The sequence below is a fragment of the Chelonia mydas genome, chromosome 1 (genome assembly GCF_015237465.2).
Source record: "Chelonia mydas isolate rCheMyd1 chromosome 1, rCheMyd1.pri.v2, whole genome shotgun sequence".
Classification (NCBI taxonomy): domain Eukaryota; kingdom Metazoa; phylum Chordata; order Testudines; family Cheloniidae; genus Chelonia; species Chelonia mydas.
This window is the reverse complement of record NC_057849.1, coordinates 319513691-319530678: the sequence shown is the minus strand read 5'-3', so window position 1 is coordinate 319530678 and position 16988 is coordinate 319513691. Positions and strand designations below refer to the sequence as shown.

At 39.7% G+C, this 16988-nt stretch overlaps 1 protein-coding gene across 7 annotated transcripts in view; it reads left to right on the top strand.

Annotated features, from left to right (window-relative positions):
* The window catches only part of ERGIC2 (ERGIC and golgi 2), a 48780-nt gene that overhangs the window by 5595 nt on the left and 26197 nt on the right, over nt 1-16988 (top strand). For 5 of the 7 annotated variants that reach the window (XM_037889122.2, XM_043551420.1, XM_043551407.1 and 2 more), the window contains exons 2-7: nt 7359-7407; nt 7991-8039; nt 8837-8982; nt 11730-11838; nt 13921-13967; nt 15497-15567. In XM_037889122.2, coding sequence (XP_037745050.1) covers nt 8877-8982; nt 11730-11838; nt 13921-13967; nt 15497-15567 — 333 coding nt within the window. In that variant the 5' untranslated portion in view covers nt 7359-7407; nt 7991-8039; nt 8837-8876. The remainder of the gene's footprint in view (nt 1-7358; nt 7408-7990; nt 8040-8836; nt 8983-11729; nt 11839-13920; nt 13968-15496; nt 15568-16988) is intronic. The other 2 variants (XM_043551413.1, XM_043551427.1) reach the window with 1 other exon arrangement.

Here is a 16988-nt window from a genome sequence, read left to right as displayed (position 1 = left end):
TTTAGAGACACCCAGAGCATGGGATTGCATCCCTGATCATCTTGGCTAATAGCCATTGATAGACCTATCCTCCATGAACTTATCTCATTTTTGTTTGAATCCAGTTATACTTTTGGCCTCCACAGCATCCCCTGGCAATGAGTTCCATAGGCTGACTGTGCATTGTGTGAAGAAGTACTTCCTTATGTTTGTTTTAAACTGGCTGCCTATTAATTTTTCCTTTTTTGAGATAGGAAGACCAGAACTGCATGCAGTATTCAAAGTGTGGGTATACCATGGATTTATATAGGGGCATTATGATATTTTCTGTTTATCCCTTTCCTAATGGTTGCTAACAGATTGTTAGCTTTTTTTGACTGCTGCTGCACATTGAGCAGATGTTTTCAGAGAACTATTCACAGTGACTTCAAGATCTTTCTTGAGTGGAAACAGCTAATTTAGACTCCATCATTTTGTATATATAGTTGGGATTATGTTTTCCAGTGTGAATTACTTTGTATTTATTAACATTGAATTTCATCTGCCATTTTGGTATCCGGTCACCCAATTTTGTAACTCTTCAGTCTGATTTGGATTTACAAAATTATTCAGGATATTTATTGTGTACAGACTTTGTCACCTCCCTGTTTATCCCTTTTTCCAGATCACTTATGAATATGTTGAATAGTACTGGTCCTAGTACAGATCCTTGGAGGACCATCGTATTTACCCCTCACCATTGTGAAAATGGACCATTTATTCCTACCCTTTGTTTCCTATCTTTTAACCAGTTACTGATCCATGAGAGGACCTTCCTTCTTATCCCATGACTGCCTACTTTGCTTAAGAGCCTTTGGTTAGGGACCTTGTCCAAGTACACTACATCCACCATATCTCTCTTGTTCATGTGTTTTTTGACCCCCTCAGAAAATTCTAATAGATTCGTGAGGTATGATTTCCCTTTTTCAAAAGCCGCATTGACTCTTCCCCAACAAATTGTGTTCATCCATGTATCTCATAATTCTGTTCTTTACTATAGTTTCAACCAGTTTGCCTGGTGCTAAAGATAGGCCTATTGCCACTTCTGGATCCTTTTTTAAAATTGGGGGCATTGCAGTAGCTATCCTCAGTCATCTGGAACAGAGGCTGGTTTAAGTGATAGGTTACATACCACAGTTAATTTTGCAATTTCATATTTGAGTTTCTTCAGAACTCTTAGGTGAATACCACCTGGTCCTAGAGTCTTATTATTGTTAAATTTATCAATTTGTTCCCAAACCTTCTTTACTGACATCTCAATCTAGGACAGTTCCTCAGATCTGCCATCTTAAAAGAATAGGTCAGGTGTGGGAATCTCTCTCACATCCTCTGCAGTGATGACCCATGAAAAGAATTCATTTAGCTTTTCCACAATGGCCTTCCTTCAGTGTTTCTTTAGCACCTTGACTGTGTGGTGGCCCCACTGATTGTTTGGCACGCTTCTGATGTATGTAAACAAAAATTCTTTTGCTGTTAATTTTTGTGTCTTTTGCTAGTTGCTCTTTAAATTCTTTTTTGGACTGCCTAATTATACTTTTTTACTTAACTTGCCAGAGTTTATGCTCCTTTCTATTTTCCTCAGTAGGATTTGACTTCCAGTTTTTAAAGGATGTCTTTTTGTCTCTAACTGCCTCTTCTACTCTGTTGTTTAGCCATGCTAGCATTGTTTTGGTCCTCTTACTGTTTTTTGGTTTAATTTGGAGTATGCATGTAGTTTGAGCCTCTATTATGGTGTTTTTAAATGGTGTCCATGCAGCTTTTAGGCATTTCACTCTTGTGACTATTCCTCTAATTTCCATTTAACTAGCCTCCTCATTTTTGTGTAGTTCCTTATTTTAAGTTAAATGAGTATCTACAAATTTTATCTCTTCATCCTGTCCTGAGGTGGCATGTTCCTAGTCAATATTGGGATGGTTGCAAGCCCCCATTATTATTAGGTTTTATGTTTTTGTAGCCTCTCTAATCTTCCTGAGCATTTCAGTCACCATCACCATCCTGGTCAGGTGTTCGGTAGTATATTCCTATTCTCTTATTATTCAAGCGTGGAATTTCCATCCATAGTGATGCTATGATCCTGTTTGATTAATTGAAGACTTTTATTATTTTTGACGGTATGCTTTCTTTTTTTCCATATAATGCCACTCCCCCACCAACCTGAGCTACTCTGTCATTCCTATATGTTTTGTACCCTGGTATTACTGTGTTCCATTGATTGTCCTTGTTCCACCAACTTTCTTGGATGTCCATTATATCAGTATACTCATTTAATACCAGGCACTCAAGTTCACCCATCTTAGATTTCATGCATTTGTATACAAGCACTTATAAAATGTGTCACTATTTAGTTGTCTCCCTTCATGTGATGTAACTGAATGGGACTCTTTTTCATTTGACTGTCTCTTCAGCTCCTATCTGTACTCTATCAACTTCTGTCCTCTCCTCTTTACTAAGATATAGAGTACACCCTTTAGTAAATCCTCCCCTAAGGAATATGTTTGTCTGAACTGTGTGCTTCTCTACATCTGTCGGTTTTCCCCCAACCCTTAGTTTTAAAATGCCTCTGTGACCTTTTAATTTTTACATGCTAGTAATCTGGCTAGTACATCCTTCCTGTCTAAGCTTCTCCTTTCCCAAAAGGTTCTCTAGTTCCTAATAAACCTAAATCCTTCCTCTGAACATGATCATCTCATCCGCACATTGAGATCCTTCAGTTCTGCCTGTCTCACTGGCACTGTGCATGGCATTGCAACCATTTCAACAAATGCCACCAGGGAGGTCCTGGACTTCAATCTCCTACCTAGCTGCCTACATTTGGCCTCTAGGGCCTCTTTCCTACCTTTCTCTGTGTCATTGGTACTTAAATGTATCACGACCATCACTTAAATGTACCTCCTCCCCAGCACTGCACATACATCTGTCTAGATGTCTCAAGGGGTCTGCAACCTTTGCACCCAGCAGGCAATTCACCATGTAGTTCTCCCAGTCATCACAAACCCAACTATCTGTATTTTAATAGTCAAATCCCTGATTACTATTGTCTCTTCCTAATAACAGGGATCCCCTCCCCTGGAGAGGTAACCTCAGTGTGAGAAAATACCATAACATAATCTGAAACTGGGATCATTTCCCTCTGCTCTAGCTTGATGTTCTCCTTCCCTAAGACTTGCATCCTCTTCAATAGTACAGTGGCTGTTGGACTGGGTGTGAGACTGCTCTAATGGGGCCCAGAAGGTCTTGTTTGTGTACCTGTCTGTTTCCCTTAGCTCCTTCAGTTCAGCCACTCTTATCTCAAGCCCCTCTTATCTCAGAGGGGAATGAAGCTGCTTGCACCAAATGCACACATGCCTCCTGCCCATACTCAGGTGATCATACATGCTGCATTCAGTCCACTCCGCTGCTGCCCTTCTGCCTGCATTATTTGTACTCTTGCAGTTTGTGGTTTTTTGGTTTTTTTTTTGAGGGGGGCATTTATTACTCTAAGTTTATCGTGTAATAAACATTCTATCCAGCTTTCATGCTCCCTCTCTAAACTCCTTGTCAAAACTCCCCTGCTTGCTGCTCCTGTTCACTAGCTCCTCTAGTTGCACAGGAGCTGGCTGTCAGTGTCTGTGTTCTAGAGCTAGGCACTTTGTGTCAGGTACTGTACACCTCTCCCAAAATGTCTACACCCTTTGAAATCTATTGACCAATTTACTTTTGCCTTTCAATACTGAAATCAGTATGGGTGTCTTCTGCAGTGTTTAAGGGCCTGATTCTCTACTCACACTGTAGAGTAATCAGTGGAGTAATAGTGGTGTAAATGAGAAGGAAAATCCAGCCCTACCATTCTGATTTGGTAGCATCACAGATGCAAATGACTACACAAAGTACAAGCCAGGGGAGAGACTCAAGCTCTGAAAATGAGAAGGGAATATTATGAGATTAAAATGACCAATTGGAAACATTTACCAGTGCTTTGTTCAGTCTTGTTTTAAATGCATTTGGCTTCCATCCTTTTCCTTTGAAGGCTATTGCTCATTGTATCAGTTCTTATCCTTAGCAAATTTCTTCTGATATTCAGCCCACGTTTTCCTTTTGATTAATGCATCCCACCCTTTTTGATATTACTGTAACAGCAGTCATAGGCCCTGGTCTTGGAAAACTTGCACACACACAGGAGTAGTCCCATATGAATTGCAGTTAAGCATGTGCATAGACCTTTGCAGAACTGAGGCCTTAAAGATAAACTGCAAATCCTTTAAAAAAAAGTTTTAATGTCCTTTATGCTCTTTTATGTTGTATAAAGACTGCTTAAATCAGTGGTTCTCAACCCAAAGCCTGCAGTCCGCTTGCAGCCCAGTCAGCACACAGCTGCGACCCATGTGACATCCTCATGGCCATACAGTATATATATTGTGTGGATGTGGCCCACGTAACCCACAGAGAGCTGCATATGTGGTCCAGAATGGTAAATAGGTTGAGAACCACTGGCTTAAATTCTTCTGTCAGTTTCCTCTGGACACCCCTCTTTTCCCACTTGGAAGTATCAGATCCTCTCTTCCCTGTGTGGGGCTCTTTGTGCGGCATATTTTGTTTGTGTCGAGGCACTGTAAAGCTGTAGAAATATCTGTAGTGCTAGCACAGAGAAATCACAATAATTCCACTGTGTTCAGTGCTCTCCGTGCTTGTGTCCCTGAGGAAGGATTTGCCCAGTAATTTTTATTGGAACCTATAAAGTTCTCTCCAAATAGCACAATTCAGGAAAAAGAACAGTGCATCTTTTCATATATATCGTTAATGGTTTTTATTAGGGCTGTCGATTAGTCATAGTTAACTCACACGATTAACTCAAAAAATTAATCGTGATTAATCACATTGTTAAACAATAGAATACCAATTAAAATGTATTAAATATTTTTGTGTATTTTTCTAAATTTTCAAATGTATTGATTTCTGTTACAACACAGAATACAAAGTGTACAGTGCTCACTTTATATTTTTATTTTTGATTACAAATATTTGTACTGTAAAAATGAAAGACAAAAGAAATATTTCAGTTCACCTCATACAAGTACTGTAGTGCAATCTCTTTTCTGATGAAGTGAGCTGTAGCTCACGAAAGCTTATGCTCAAATAAATTTGTTGGTCTCTAAGGTGCCACAAGTACTCCTTTTCTTTTTGCGAATACAGACTAACACGGCTGCTACTCTGAAACCTCTCTTTATTATGGAAGTGTAACTTACAAATGTAGATTTTTTTTTTTTGTTTGTTACATAACTGCACTCAAAAACAACCCAATGTAAACCTTTAGAGCCTACAAGTCCACTCAGTCCTACTTATTCAGCCAATTGCTAAAACAAACAAGTTTGTTTACATTTACGGGAGATAATGCTGTCCGCTTCTTGTTTACAATGTCACCTGAAAGTGAGAACAGGCGTTTGCATGGCACTTCTGTAGCTGATGTTGCAAGGTATTTACGTGCCAGATATGCTAAATATTCGTATGCCCCTTCATGCTTTGGCCACCATTCCAGAAGACATGCTTCCATGCTGATGATGCTCGTAAAAAAAAAAAAAAAAAAAAAAAAAAAGTGTGTTAATTAAATTCATGATTGAACTCGTTGTGGGAGAATTCTATGTCTCCTGTTCTGTTTTACCTGCACACATCTGCCATATATTTCATGTTATAGCAGTCTCGGATGATGACTCAGCACATGTTTGTTTTAAGAACACTTTCATAGCTGATTTGACAAAATGCAAAGAAGGTACCAATGTGAGATTTCTAAAAATAGCTACAGCACTTGACCCAGGGTTTAAGAATCTAAAGTGCCTTCCAAAATCTGATTGGGATGGGGTGTGGAGCATTGATTTTAGAAGTCTTAAAAGAGCAACACTCTGATGCAGAAACTACAGAACCCAGACCACCAAAAAAATGAAAATCAGCCTTGTGCTGGTGGCATCTGACTCAGATGATGTAAATGAACATACGTTGGTCCACTCTGCTTTGGATTGTTTTTGAGCAAAACCCATCAGCAGTATGGACACATGTCCCCTGGAGTGGTGATTGAAGCATGAAGGGACATATGAATCTTTAGTGCATCTGGCACTTAAATATCTTGTGATGCTGGCTACAACAGTGCCATGTAAATGCCTGTTCTCACTTTCAGGTGACGTAAACAGGAAGCGGGCAGTATTATCTCCTGCAAATTGTAACCAAACTTGTTTGTCTGAGCGATTGGCTGAATTAGGACTGTGTGGACTTGTAAAACTTTAGAGCCTTCATTGTTTTATTTTTGAATGCAGTTTTTTTTTTGTGTATAATTCTACATATGTAAGTTCAGCTTTCATGATAAAGAGATTGCACTACAGTACTTGTATTACATGAATTGACAAATACTGCTTTGTTTTTTACTGTGAAAATATTTGTAATCAAAAATACAAAGTGAGCACTATACACTTTGTATTCTGTGTTGTAATTGAAATCAATATATTTGAAAATGTAGAAAACATAAAAAAATATTTAAATAAATGGTATTCTATTATTCAGAGCGTGATTAATTGTGCGATTTAATTTTTTTAATCGCTTGACAGCCCTACTTTTTATTCTTCCATAGTTGTAATAATGACCAGTTAGCAAGGAACTCATTCACAGTATCTCCCTACCTTTATTTGCACTCACTAGAAAAATGTCTTTTATAGTAAAGGAGGTAGTCACAACTTGTATTAAGTTGTAATTCGCTAAAATTATAATGAATAGTTTTCTTTCCCCAGCGCGCACGCTCTCACACTCACTCTCACCAGCATTGCCCACTCTAGCCTCTTCTCTCTACCTCCTCTACTTGCTCCGCTCCCACCCCTGTCTCCAATCTGGATTGATTACACACTCTCTCACACTCACACACCATTGCCCACTCTAGCCTCCTCTCTCTCTCTCTCTCTCTCTCTCTCTCTCTCTCTCTCTCTCTCTCTCTCTCTCTCTCTCTCTCTCTCTTTTCTTGCTCCACTCCCATTCCTGGCTTCAACCTGGATTATCAAATTTCAGGGCATTTTTGAAAGTGGATCCGCACTGCAACTTGGGCAAAAGGCACAGTAAGGGCAGCAGCTTCATTGGGGCTTCACTTGCCTTAATGGTCATATGCATTGTACATGCACATACCCATTAGACAATAGTAGGAGGGTGAGCATGTGCAGAAGCAAAAAGGGCATGTTTGGAGGCTGGGCAGATTCTCTCAGGGCTAAAGATTTTCATGCACATGTAAACTTTGTAATTTCAAGTGTTTTTTATAGGCATGGATGCATTGCTGATAAACGAAATAGCCACTTAGATTATGACTTGTTTGGGATTCCTTCTTTTTGTTTTAGAACCTCACTTCAAAATACCGAAGAACATCAAGAGAGACAAAGGGTCAAGGTAAGACAACCTGTCTGCTGATCTTTTTTGGATATTGATGCAAAACTATAAATATCTGTGGCGTTTAAAATATTGTGTGTTAGATTCTCTGATATGTAATATGTTCTTCTCCAGCACTCCCCACCCCCCCACCAACTGCTTCATCCATTGTCCCATTCCAGCACCACTCCCACACTACTTCATTCCCCTTTACACCTGACTGTCACTAACAATCCCCTTGTCTTCCACCCATCTTCCCTCTCCTGACCTGCTCCAGCCTCTCTTCCTTCCCTTCTTCTCTTCCCACTTACTTGTTGGCATCTTCATCTTTCTGGCCTGCAAACCCTCTCACACCACTGACCTGCTCCAGCATCTCTCCAGTCTCCACTGACCTGCTTCAGCAATCCTTCCTCCACTCTCAACCTGCGTAAATTATGCTATAGGCATTTCAGGAAAACTCAGAACAAGGGAGAGAGTCAGGGCAGCAGATTTATTTTCCCATTGGGCATATGCACATAATTTACATATGACTTTTGGGGCAGTCTTAGGAGTCTGGACATATACAGGTTAACAGGTTATTTTGGATTCTGTTCTTTCTTTTTAGTACGTCACTCCACCTTACCTAAGAACAGCAAGACAGTCATCAGGACAAGGTAAGACAACTTGTGTGCTGCGGGTTTGTGTGAGTTAATTTAAAAGCGTAGGCATATTGGGAAGTTGATTGATTGTGACCTGTGTTAGAATTTGGTGTGCAATTTTCAGGCACGTGTCATGTGCAGTGAAAACAAATGGCTTTACTTCTGTGAGCACAAAAAGATGTGCCGGTATGAGTATCCAGAATATACAAGTTTTTTTAAAAAAAGGCTTATTTTGACTTTCTTCAAGGAAATTTTGTCCATGAACAATTTTTAGTTGCACGTTGGTCTTTGAATGAATTTTACACTATGAATTATACTGCTTTTTCACTAGTAATGATCAAATTATTGACAGGATGATTCTTTCTTTAGCATACAGTACAAATCCGCCTTAGCTGAACATGGGGGGTGGGTGGGGGCACGATGAGCAGTGTGGAATCCTTCTGAGTCGTATGTAGCATGTTAGACATCCTCCATTAGTTAAGGCACTGACTTCGATTCACTGTCAGAAGTTTAGCTTTAGTACGTTTAACTTAGAACTGACTTTAATCTTAATTAACTGCAATATCTGTCAATAATGATGATCATTTAGTTGTGTAAAATGGAAAGAATATATTATAATGAATGTTGAAGGTGTTACATTGCATCTTTCATCAAAAGATTTCTAAGTGTAAATTATTCACCGATTGTTAAGATCATCTAGGCTGACCCCCTGCATGACATAGACCATAGAATTTATTCCTATAATCGGTCAGTTTTAGGGCGGAAGCTGGATTGTTGGTGTCTCTAATTGGAACAATTTATTCTCAATATAGAGTGAATATATGAAGGAGGAAGTGGGGGAATCTGCTGAAGATGAGGCGACTGAATCGGAAGAAGACCCTGAATTTGATGAAAGAGTTGGATGCCTTTCCAAAGGTTCCTGAGAGCTATGTGGAGACTTCAACAAGTGGTGGAACAGGTAAGCCTTACTGAGACACTGGTGATGCCTGGCCTGATTAATGTGGTGAGTCTCTTTAGCGCATTTTGGTAGTAAATGTTTCAGTTGTGGGAAGACATGAGTTTACAAATGTGGATTTAAAAGACCTATACGGTGCCGTAGCTAATCCCTTTCAGGTGATGGCTCAATTTGTTTCTCCTGCTGTTGGACAAAATGTATGAATCTGTCACATGGGAAATTCTGTCCAGTAGTTAAGAATCAAACAGATGTAAGGGGTATATGTGCACCTATGATATAAATTAACAAAATGAGCTTTAGAGAGAGTTATGAATTTACCTCCCCCCCACAAACATGTTGTGCATACTTTCTAAATGGAATACAATTGAAGTGTACTGTAGCTACACTAAAATAAGACTGTCTGTTGTGTCCCTCTTTCCAAAGCCTGCACTTGTGGAGTCTCACAAGGATTGGTCTTTTCCCCAATCCTGTTCAACATCTATACGAAGCCATGACAATGTGAAACAGCATGGACTGAAATACCAGCGATACACAAGTGATATCCAGCTCTATATCATTTTAACATCAGATGCGAAAAGAATCATCTTCCCTAACTATTCTCTCTGGAAGACTGAGGCAATGTTAGCAGGGTGAGGGAAGCACTCAGTAATTCTGTAATACCCCCTCCACTGAAGGTATTTGTGCAGACTACAGCCTCAGTGTTCACCTGGGCTCCTCTCATTTCTATCTATAGGTGTCAGACCAGGCCATAGTCATGGTTCTAACTGGCAATGCACAGCATGTGTCTCCGGATGAACCTCAGACATCTTTACTGTATTTCTGTGTGTATTCACAATAGCATGACTTTATGCACAATTTCACAGTCCCAATGAGGAGATATGCAATGCACATCTTGGATTAGAAATTGACCATTAATCCAGTTTTTGGTGCTTTTTAATGTGTTCTTTTGCTCAGTCAGACACAAAGTGGGATGAGTTTTGTGCATCTGTAATTATTACAAAAAGAGGCTGGCAGCCTTGTTACTGGATTGATATGCACAAGTGACTTCCACAGGTTACCTCTTCTTATTGAATGAGTGGTGCATCTTATTTCCCTTATTTGTTTTTCTTGGCTGAGACTAGAAGCATAAATCTGTGATATGAAAGCCCAAGTTCTATAAGCCTGATTGGTACCAAGGCATTTCGTGCCTCCTAGGCATTTCTTGCCCAGTCTTAACCATTTTAAGTTAGAGAAAGGTACGTGGGGTCTGCCACAGTTCAGGGCAACTGCACCTATATTCCCCTTCCGTAATCCCTCAAGGGCATCCACTCTAGGCTCCCAGCTCTTCAACTGTCACCTCTCTTTAGCAGACAGCTGCATTTATCTCCCTGCAGACTGCGGTTTTTCCAGGCTGCACAGTTCCCTGCCTACTCTGTGGTATTCCCAGCAAGCCAGACTGCCTAAACAGGACAGCATCTGCACTTTGTTTTCTCTCCAGAGACTATATGAATAGCGTAAATGCTAGCAGTTGTATGTTACCACCCAGCTCTTTTTAAGCAAACTCATTTATTCTTAAGGGAAGAGCATTACAGAGAAAACATTATAAATATTAAAGAACCTACACACATTCTATAAAGCTTACTAGAGGTCACCCAACTCTGACTTCAGGCTCCAGTAGGTGTCAGCCTTTCCATGAGGATTGGGGCTCTGCCTGAGGCAGAAGGTCCTGTCCATTTGCTGACCCAGAAAGGAGGTTTTGAGTCAGTTTAAACTCAGGCTGTTTATCCAAAAGTCTCTTCTTTGTCTGTTGGTCGGGGAGAATCCAGTTTTAACCAGTATATGTGAGCTTCCCAGGAGCTGGTGCATTGCTGTGGGGGTTGCAACCTTGCTGATTTGCCTTAATCACCACTGACTGCTTTTAGTTCGTGGAGGAGTTGTGCATGGAGTAGAACACAATCATATATAAACCATTCATTTAAAACAATGGACCTAAAGCTACTTAAACTTAATTCAATAAGGTCTCCCAAGGATATACAGGAACTGATCATATCTGTTACAGGGTAATGCTGCAAACATCAGGGTTTACTTCTTATTCAGGCTATTTTAACTAAAGGAAATCTTCTGTGTGAATACCGAAAATCCCAACGGGCTCTGTGTTTAGTAGCCTGTGCTGTCATTGGGATAGAGCTGGATTTGATTTTCAGGCCCTGTGCATGGTGATGGATATATTGTACACACAATGTGCTTAGCCTTTGAGCAGAGGGCAGAGCACCTGGATACCATGATGATGGGGCACTTCTGTAAATAAGTAGCTGGAAAGCTCATCTTGCTCTGTGGTTATCTTTGTATTTGAGAAAGGATCAGCAATGATGGACTTAAGTCCATCCAGCACCCCTTATTCATGGAAAGTTATTATCATGTGGCATCCTTGAGGTGGAGGGAGAAAATTTTTATGGACTCTATGAAATGTTTTCTGAGGACACAGCCCATCATACCCAAAATATATTTTTGGATTGGGACTTTCAGTATTTTTGTTCTTCCTATGTAAATGAGAAAATTGTACAGTTGATGATGTGTTTCTAAGAGAATTTTTGCTTATTATGGCTTATTTGTGATAAATATAGTCAAGACCTGAACTCAATAAATTCATTTATTTGCACAAAAATGCCTTCCTTAAGTATTAAATTCTTTGTATTGTTTCTTTTTTTGTAAATGCCAGCAGTAAATAACATTTTCTCACAAGCTGATCCTTTTTCTTTTTGATTTCTCAGTTTCTTTAATAGCATTTACAGCTATGGCTTTATTAACCGTACTGGAGTTTATGGTGTATCGAGACACCTGGATGAAATATGAATATGAAGTAGACAAGGATTTTACTAGGTAACTTTTTATTCCTTAGAATTTCTTTTAAATTTAAGTTGTCTGCATTTCATCAGCTGTTCAAAAAAGAATGGATTTAAAATATTCTTGCCACTCATTAGCAACTACAGTTTGAAATTAAAATGGAAACAGGTGATTTACTTTTTGTTTTGTTGTTTAATATGCTGGGGCCAGGTTCAGTAAGAAAATGAAACACATCCGCCTTCCATGAAGAGGGAAGAGACTTGCTTTCAATCCAGCAACTTTTTGGATGTAGTCTCAGCCAAATCTAACCCTTAAATCGAAGGTGCTGTTCTGGCACTCTTTCAGCATTTTTGTCAGTATGCTTCTTGTTTTGCTTCTGAGTGCAGTTCAGAGTGTTGAAGATTAATTTTAAAGCAATTCGCTGTCGACGACCAAGCTATCTGAAGGTTGCCTGTCATCTTACTACATGTCATGACAACCGAGGTTGGCTGGAGATACTCTTGCCGTCAGTTCCATGTGCTTGCCTGATTTTTCTGAGGTGCTACGTGCTCACAACTCCACTTGAAGTCAGTGGGAGCTGAACGTGGTCAGCGCCTCTGAAGATCGGGTTTTGTGTATTTAAATCCTGTAACCCAGTTCACAGATGTGATGTACATTTTTGAAAATTGGCTTAAAGTGGTGATTGTGGTATGTCAAAAGTTCAAAAAGACCTATTTATTCAGAAAAAGAATTTCTATAATAGATTTAAGTGAGATGCATGCAAAACTCAGGTTTTGCCCCTCAAAGAAAAATCCATTCGAACAGACTGACATCCTCCTATTGCACACAGTTACATAGCCTTTGGCTCCTTCGTCAAAGTGTCTCTTAAGTTTGGCTGAAAAGCTATCTTGGGTGAGTGTAGCAAACCTTCCCTTTTTAAACTGTGTAACCTGCATCTTAAGTATATATTGGTGAGGAGGTTTCTTTGCAAAGTCACTTAGCCTGCCTGTGCCTCTGTTTTCCATCTGTAAAATGGGATTAATAGCACGTTCTCACCTCACAAGGGTGTTCTGAGGATAAACGTATTAAATATTGTGAGGTGCTCCGATATTACTGATATAGAGGCCATATAAGTACCTCAGATAGATAGAAGGAATAGTCCGGATTCATATGACTTTTTGTTTGTTTTCGTTTGCTGCTTGAAAAGTCCTGCTTTTAAAAGTGGCTGTACTTTGGTGCTTGAAAAGTCCTGGTTTCAAAAGCAGAAGTCTGTACCAAAGGCAATAGCATTTTCTGGCAGCTGGATCCCAATTTGGGTCAGACAGAGCAGCTGTTGAATTGTGATCGTGTAGGATTCTCACTGAAATGAAATAAAAACCTGCTCCTGCAGACATAGTCGCCGACTTCGTCTGTTCCCAGGGGGTGCTCGACTCCCGCCTCGTCTTTTCCCACCTCCACCTGCCCCCGCTCCTCCTCCACCCCCACCAGCACCTTCTGCATGCTGCTGAACAGCTGATCTGTGGCGCGTGGAGGAGTTGATTGGTGGGGCTGCCGGTGGGTGCTGAGCAGCCACTATTTTTTTTTTTTTCCCATGGGTGCTCTGGGGCTGGAGCACCCACGGAGTTGGTGCCTATGCCTGGAGGTGATAAAACAAGAAGTAGATGTTCAAATCCTTGCACAGGGTTTTAGCTTTGTGACACCCCTGTGCCTCCCATTCCACTGAATTCATTGGGAGCAGTGTGTTACTACAGTCTCATGAAAATATACTTCAAAATATTACTGACAACGGAGACACTGCTTTTCCGCAACCATTGGGGTTTTATAAGAGGTAGCTAAATTCCTGAACCAGTCATATTTCATTTAGTTTTTAAAGTTAATTGCAATATTTAATTTTTCTATGAAACTAGTTCTCCCTTTGCCACTTGTCTTGTATTAAAGGCTAAAGTGGTGAGTAGGACACTGGGTGACTTTCTAAACTAGTCTCTGAACCTCTCTGCCTATGGGGATAGTATTTACCTGTGCTGGTATTCATTTTGCCCTTGGAGTGCATTTCTGTACATATTCTCACATAGTTATTTTGGCTTGGCATCTGTACTAAATTTACTTAATATTGCAAATTTTTGCTTTTTTGTCTTCCAGTAAATTAAGAATCAATATAGATATTACTGTTGCCATGAAGTGTCAATGTAAGTATTCCATCAGCATGACAGTGCTGGTGGTTGTGGTTTTTAAAAAAAATTGGTATTGCTTTCAGATTAAAAATAACATGCTTATGATAACTTGTTCCGACATCTTGATTTTGGCTGTCCAAGAAGAGAGTATGATTTTTCTAGGTTTTTTTGAGCAATAATATGTAGCTTATTCCTGAGTCACAGGATTAGGCATAGTTAACTGAGAGCAGACAGGAGCAATTTATCAAAGTCGTAAGTCAGGCAGATCATAAACGTGCTCTGCTGTTTGGTGGCATTTACAACAAACTAAGACAGAGAGAGGGTTAGTTTCATGCTGAGGTTGGCCATGTTCAGTCAGTGCCTTCATAATCGTTAAACACAGGTTCGCAGCTCTTTTTTAACAAGCAGTGGGTAATTAAATTACATTTGTTTACATTGTAGTTTGTGTTTTGTTTTTTTTTTCAGAGCAGCAGCCGTGTTAGTCTGTATCCGCAAAAAGATTTTTTTTTTTAATCCTTGACTGACAGAGAAAACAGTTTTTCCGAGACAGATTGTTGGTGTTAAGGTTTTGTCTACATTCTATGTTGAATCCCTCTTTTCATGGGTCTTACACAGCTATAATATTTTTAGATTGTGTGATGCTGAAGTTTGTCTCATAATTGTTTGATTTATAAGTACCCCATTCCCTACTCTCATGGTTATTTTAAATGTTAATCTGCCACAAAAGTAGCAGATAGGAACTCTCTGAAATCTAAACCTGGCTCTGATACAGACTCTCTGTTTGGTCTTGGGCAACTCCTTAAACCGCTCTGCCTCAGTCCTGCCATATGATAAATGGGTACAATACTTAGTTACCTCATCAGGCTGTTATGACAATTACTGTTTGTCACGCTCTTTGGAGGTGCAGAGTGCTAAATAAGAGCTTAAATATTATCAGTATGCTTTTTGCAGTTAGTTTTAAATAAATCTATCTTCCAGTGTGTTTTCCTTCTTTTGAAAAAACCAAATAGCTTAGTCTCTCTGTGGACTAGTGTCATTTTAGATTTGATAACTGCATTTATGTAAATGGAAAAGGTTTAAGTTTGCACTGATCAATTTGTGTGTGGGAAATGTGTATAAATGTGTGTGTGTGTGTGTGTGTGTGTATACAGAGCTACAGTAATTACACTTCATATAATATTTTGTCCAGTACTTACTGTTCAAGAAGAGCAGTAAATGAGCATTCTCTGAAAGTGATATATCAGTGAGAAATGATGCTTCTCCTAAAAACTGTCTCTGTCCCCTTCTCTCTCTGTGATGTTTTGTTAGGTAGATTGAAAAGTTTTTTCAGTCATCAGTTTCTTGCCAGCTTTTTTTCCTCTACTAGTATGGACTTGCATCCTGTTAATAAAGAATAGATTTTCTCACCGTAATTAGTATCTGCTGTTTTACTGATAGGTTTGAAGAGATGCTGTCAAGCTTGATTTCTACTGGATATTTTTTGTTTTTATTCATATTTACATTTTCTTTTAATATTTTCTATTTTGTTTTGTTTTTTGAAACAGATGTGGGGGCTGATGTTTTGGATTTAGCAGAAACAATGGTTGTCTCTGCAGATGGTTTAGTTTATGAACCGGTAAGTTTATTCCATTTTCTTTATAAAGATGGTGCTCTTTATTAGCTATGGCATGCCTTTTTCATTTTGGCTGAACCATATCTCCAAAACTACTATCCAGTCCTGAAGTTGGACCCATGCAGAGTAACACTGAAGTCAGTTATGCTCCACATGGTCACAAAGGTTTGTCCATGCAAAACTGGTTTCAGGATTGGCTGGGTGAGCTTACTATGCTCACGCTAGAAAGAAATGCTGTCCAGAAATGTATTTTCATTGTGACCATGGAACTATGTTTTCTGCATGCTCGCTCATTGGTAGTGTGCAAATTTAAGTCTTTAACTTAAGAAAACTACAGCATATTCCCTGTTCTTGGGTCCGCATTCATGAATAGATTGGAATATTCTATAGCTATTAAGTTACATCACCGTTAGGTAGCATGTGTGTTTCTATTGCTGAATTATAACAGCTAACAATTGGCTCTGTATTCATTTTCCTGTCAATTAGATAAATGAAGAACTCCCATTGGCAGCTTTGCTTAATTTTGCTTTGTGTTTCTGTAAAGAGAGAGTAGAATCTGAAAATATTTTCTGTTGTCTTCTCCCCCAATTTAGGTGTATTCTTTTAATGTTGGTTCCTTGAGTTTGCTTTTTCATTTTGGGCTTTTCATGATTTTCCTGTGAAGTGGTTCAACAGACTAACTCATGGACTGTTGTTTATTTTTCAAGTACCATTGTGTGCGCGGTTTTTGTTGTTCTCATCCAGCTGTTGGAGAACCAGCTTCAAGTGTTACCTGAAGTGCAATTACAAGTTCCTTAATGGATGCTCATTATTGTAGTGTCGTCTTATCTTTCAATTGAGCAGACAGTGATGCATCTGGATATGAGATCTGCTTGATGCTGTTTCCTCAAGTCATCGAGTCCCATAGCAATTATATGCTGCTTCCCTGAAGCAGCCTGCGGGTATGTCTACACAGCAACTAGACACTCACAGCTAGCCCATGCGAGCCGCCTTGGGATCGCAGGGCTCAGGCTGCGGAGCTGTTTTGTTGCTTTCTAGATTTCCCAGCTGGGCTGGAGCCCTGTAAAGTGGGAGGCTCCCAAAGCTCAGGCTGCAGCCCAAGCCTGGAAGTCTACACAGCCGTCAAACAGCTCCACAACTTGAGCCCTGTGAGCCTGAGTCAGCTGGCATGGGCTTTGCTGTGTAGACATACCCTGTAAGTCTAACTGCAGGTCAGTACAGTGGGCCTGAGTGAATGGGGTTAAATACCTTGTGCCCGGGGAGTATATGCTGCATCACAATTGTCTTTTTAGTTGCAGATTGATTGATTAAACCCATTAAGTAGTTCTGTCTGTAATTTCTTGGAGACTGTTCAGTTTACAGTAGCTGAGGAAATGCATATGCCGTTATTGAACCTTTTCACTTCACTGGTAATTCTGTGCCAG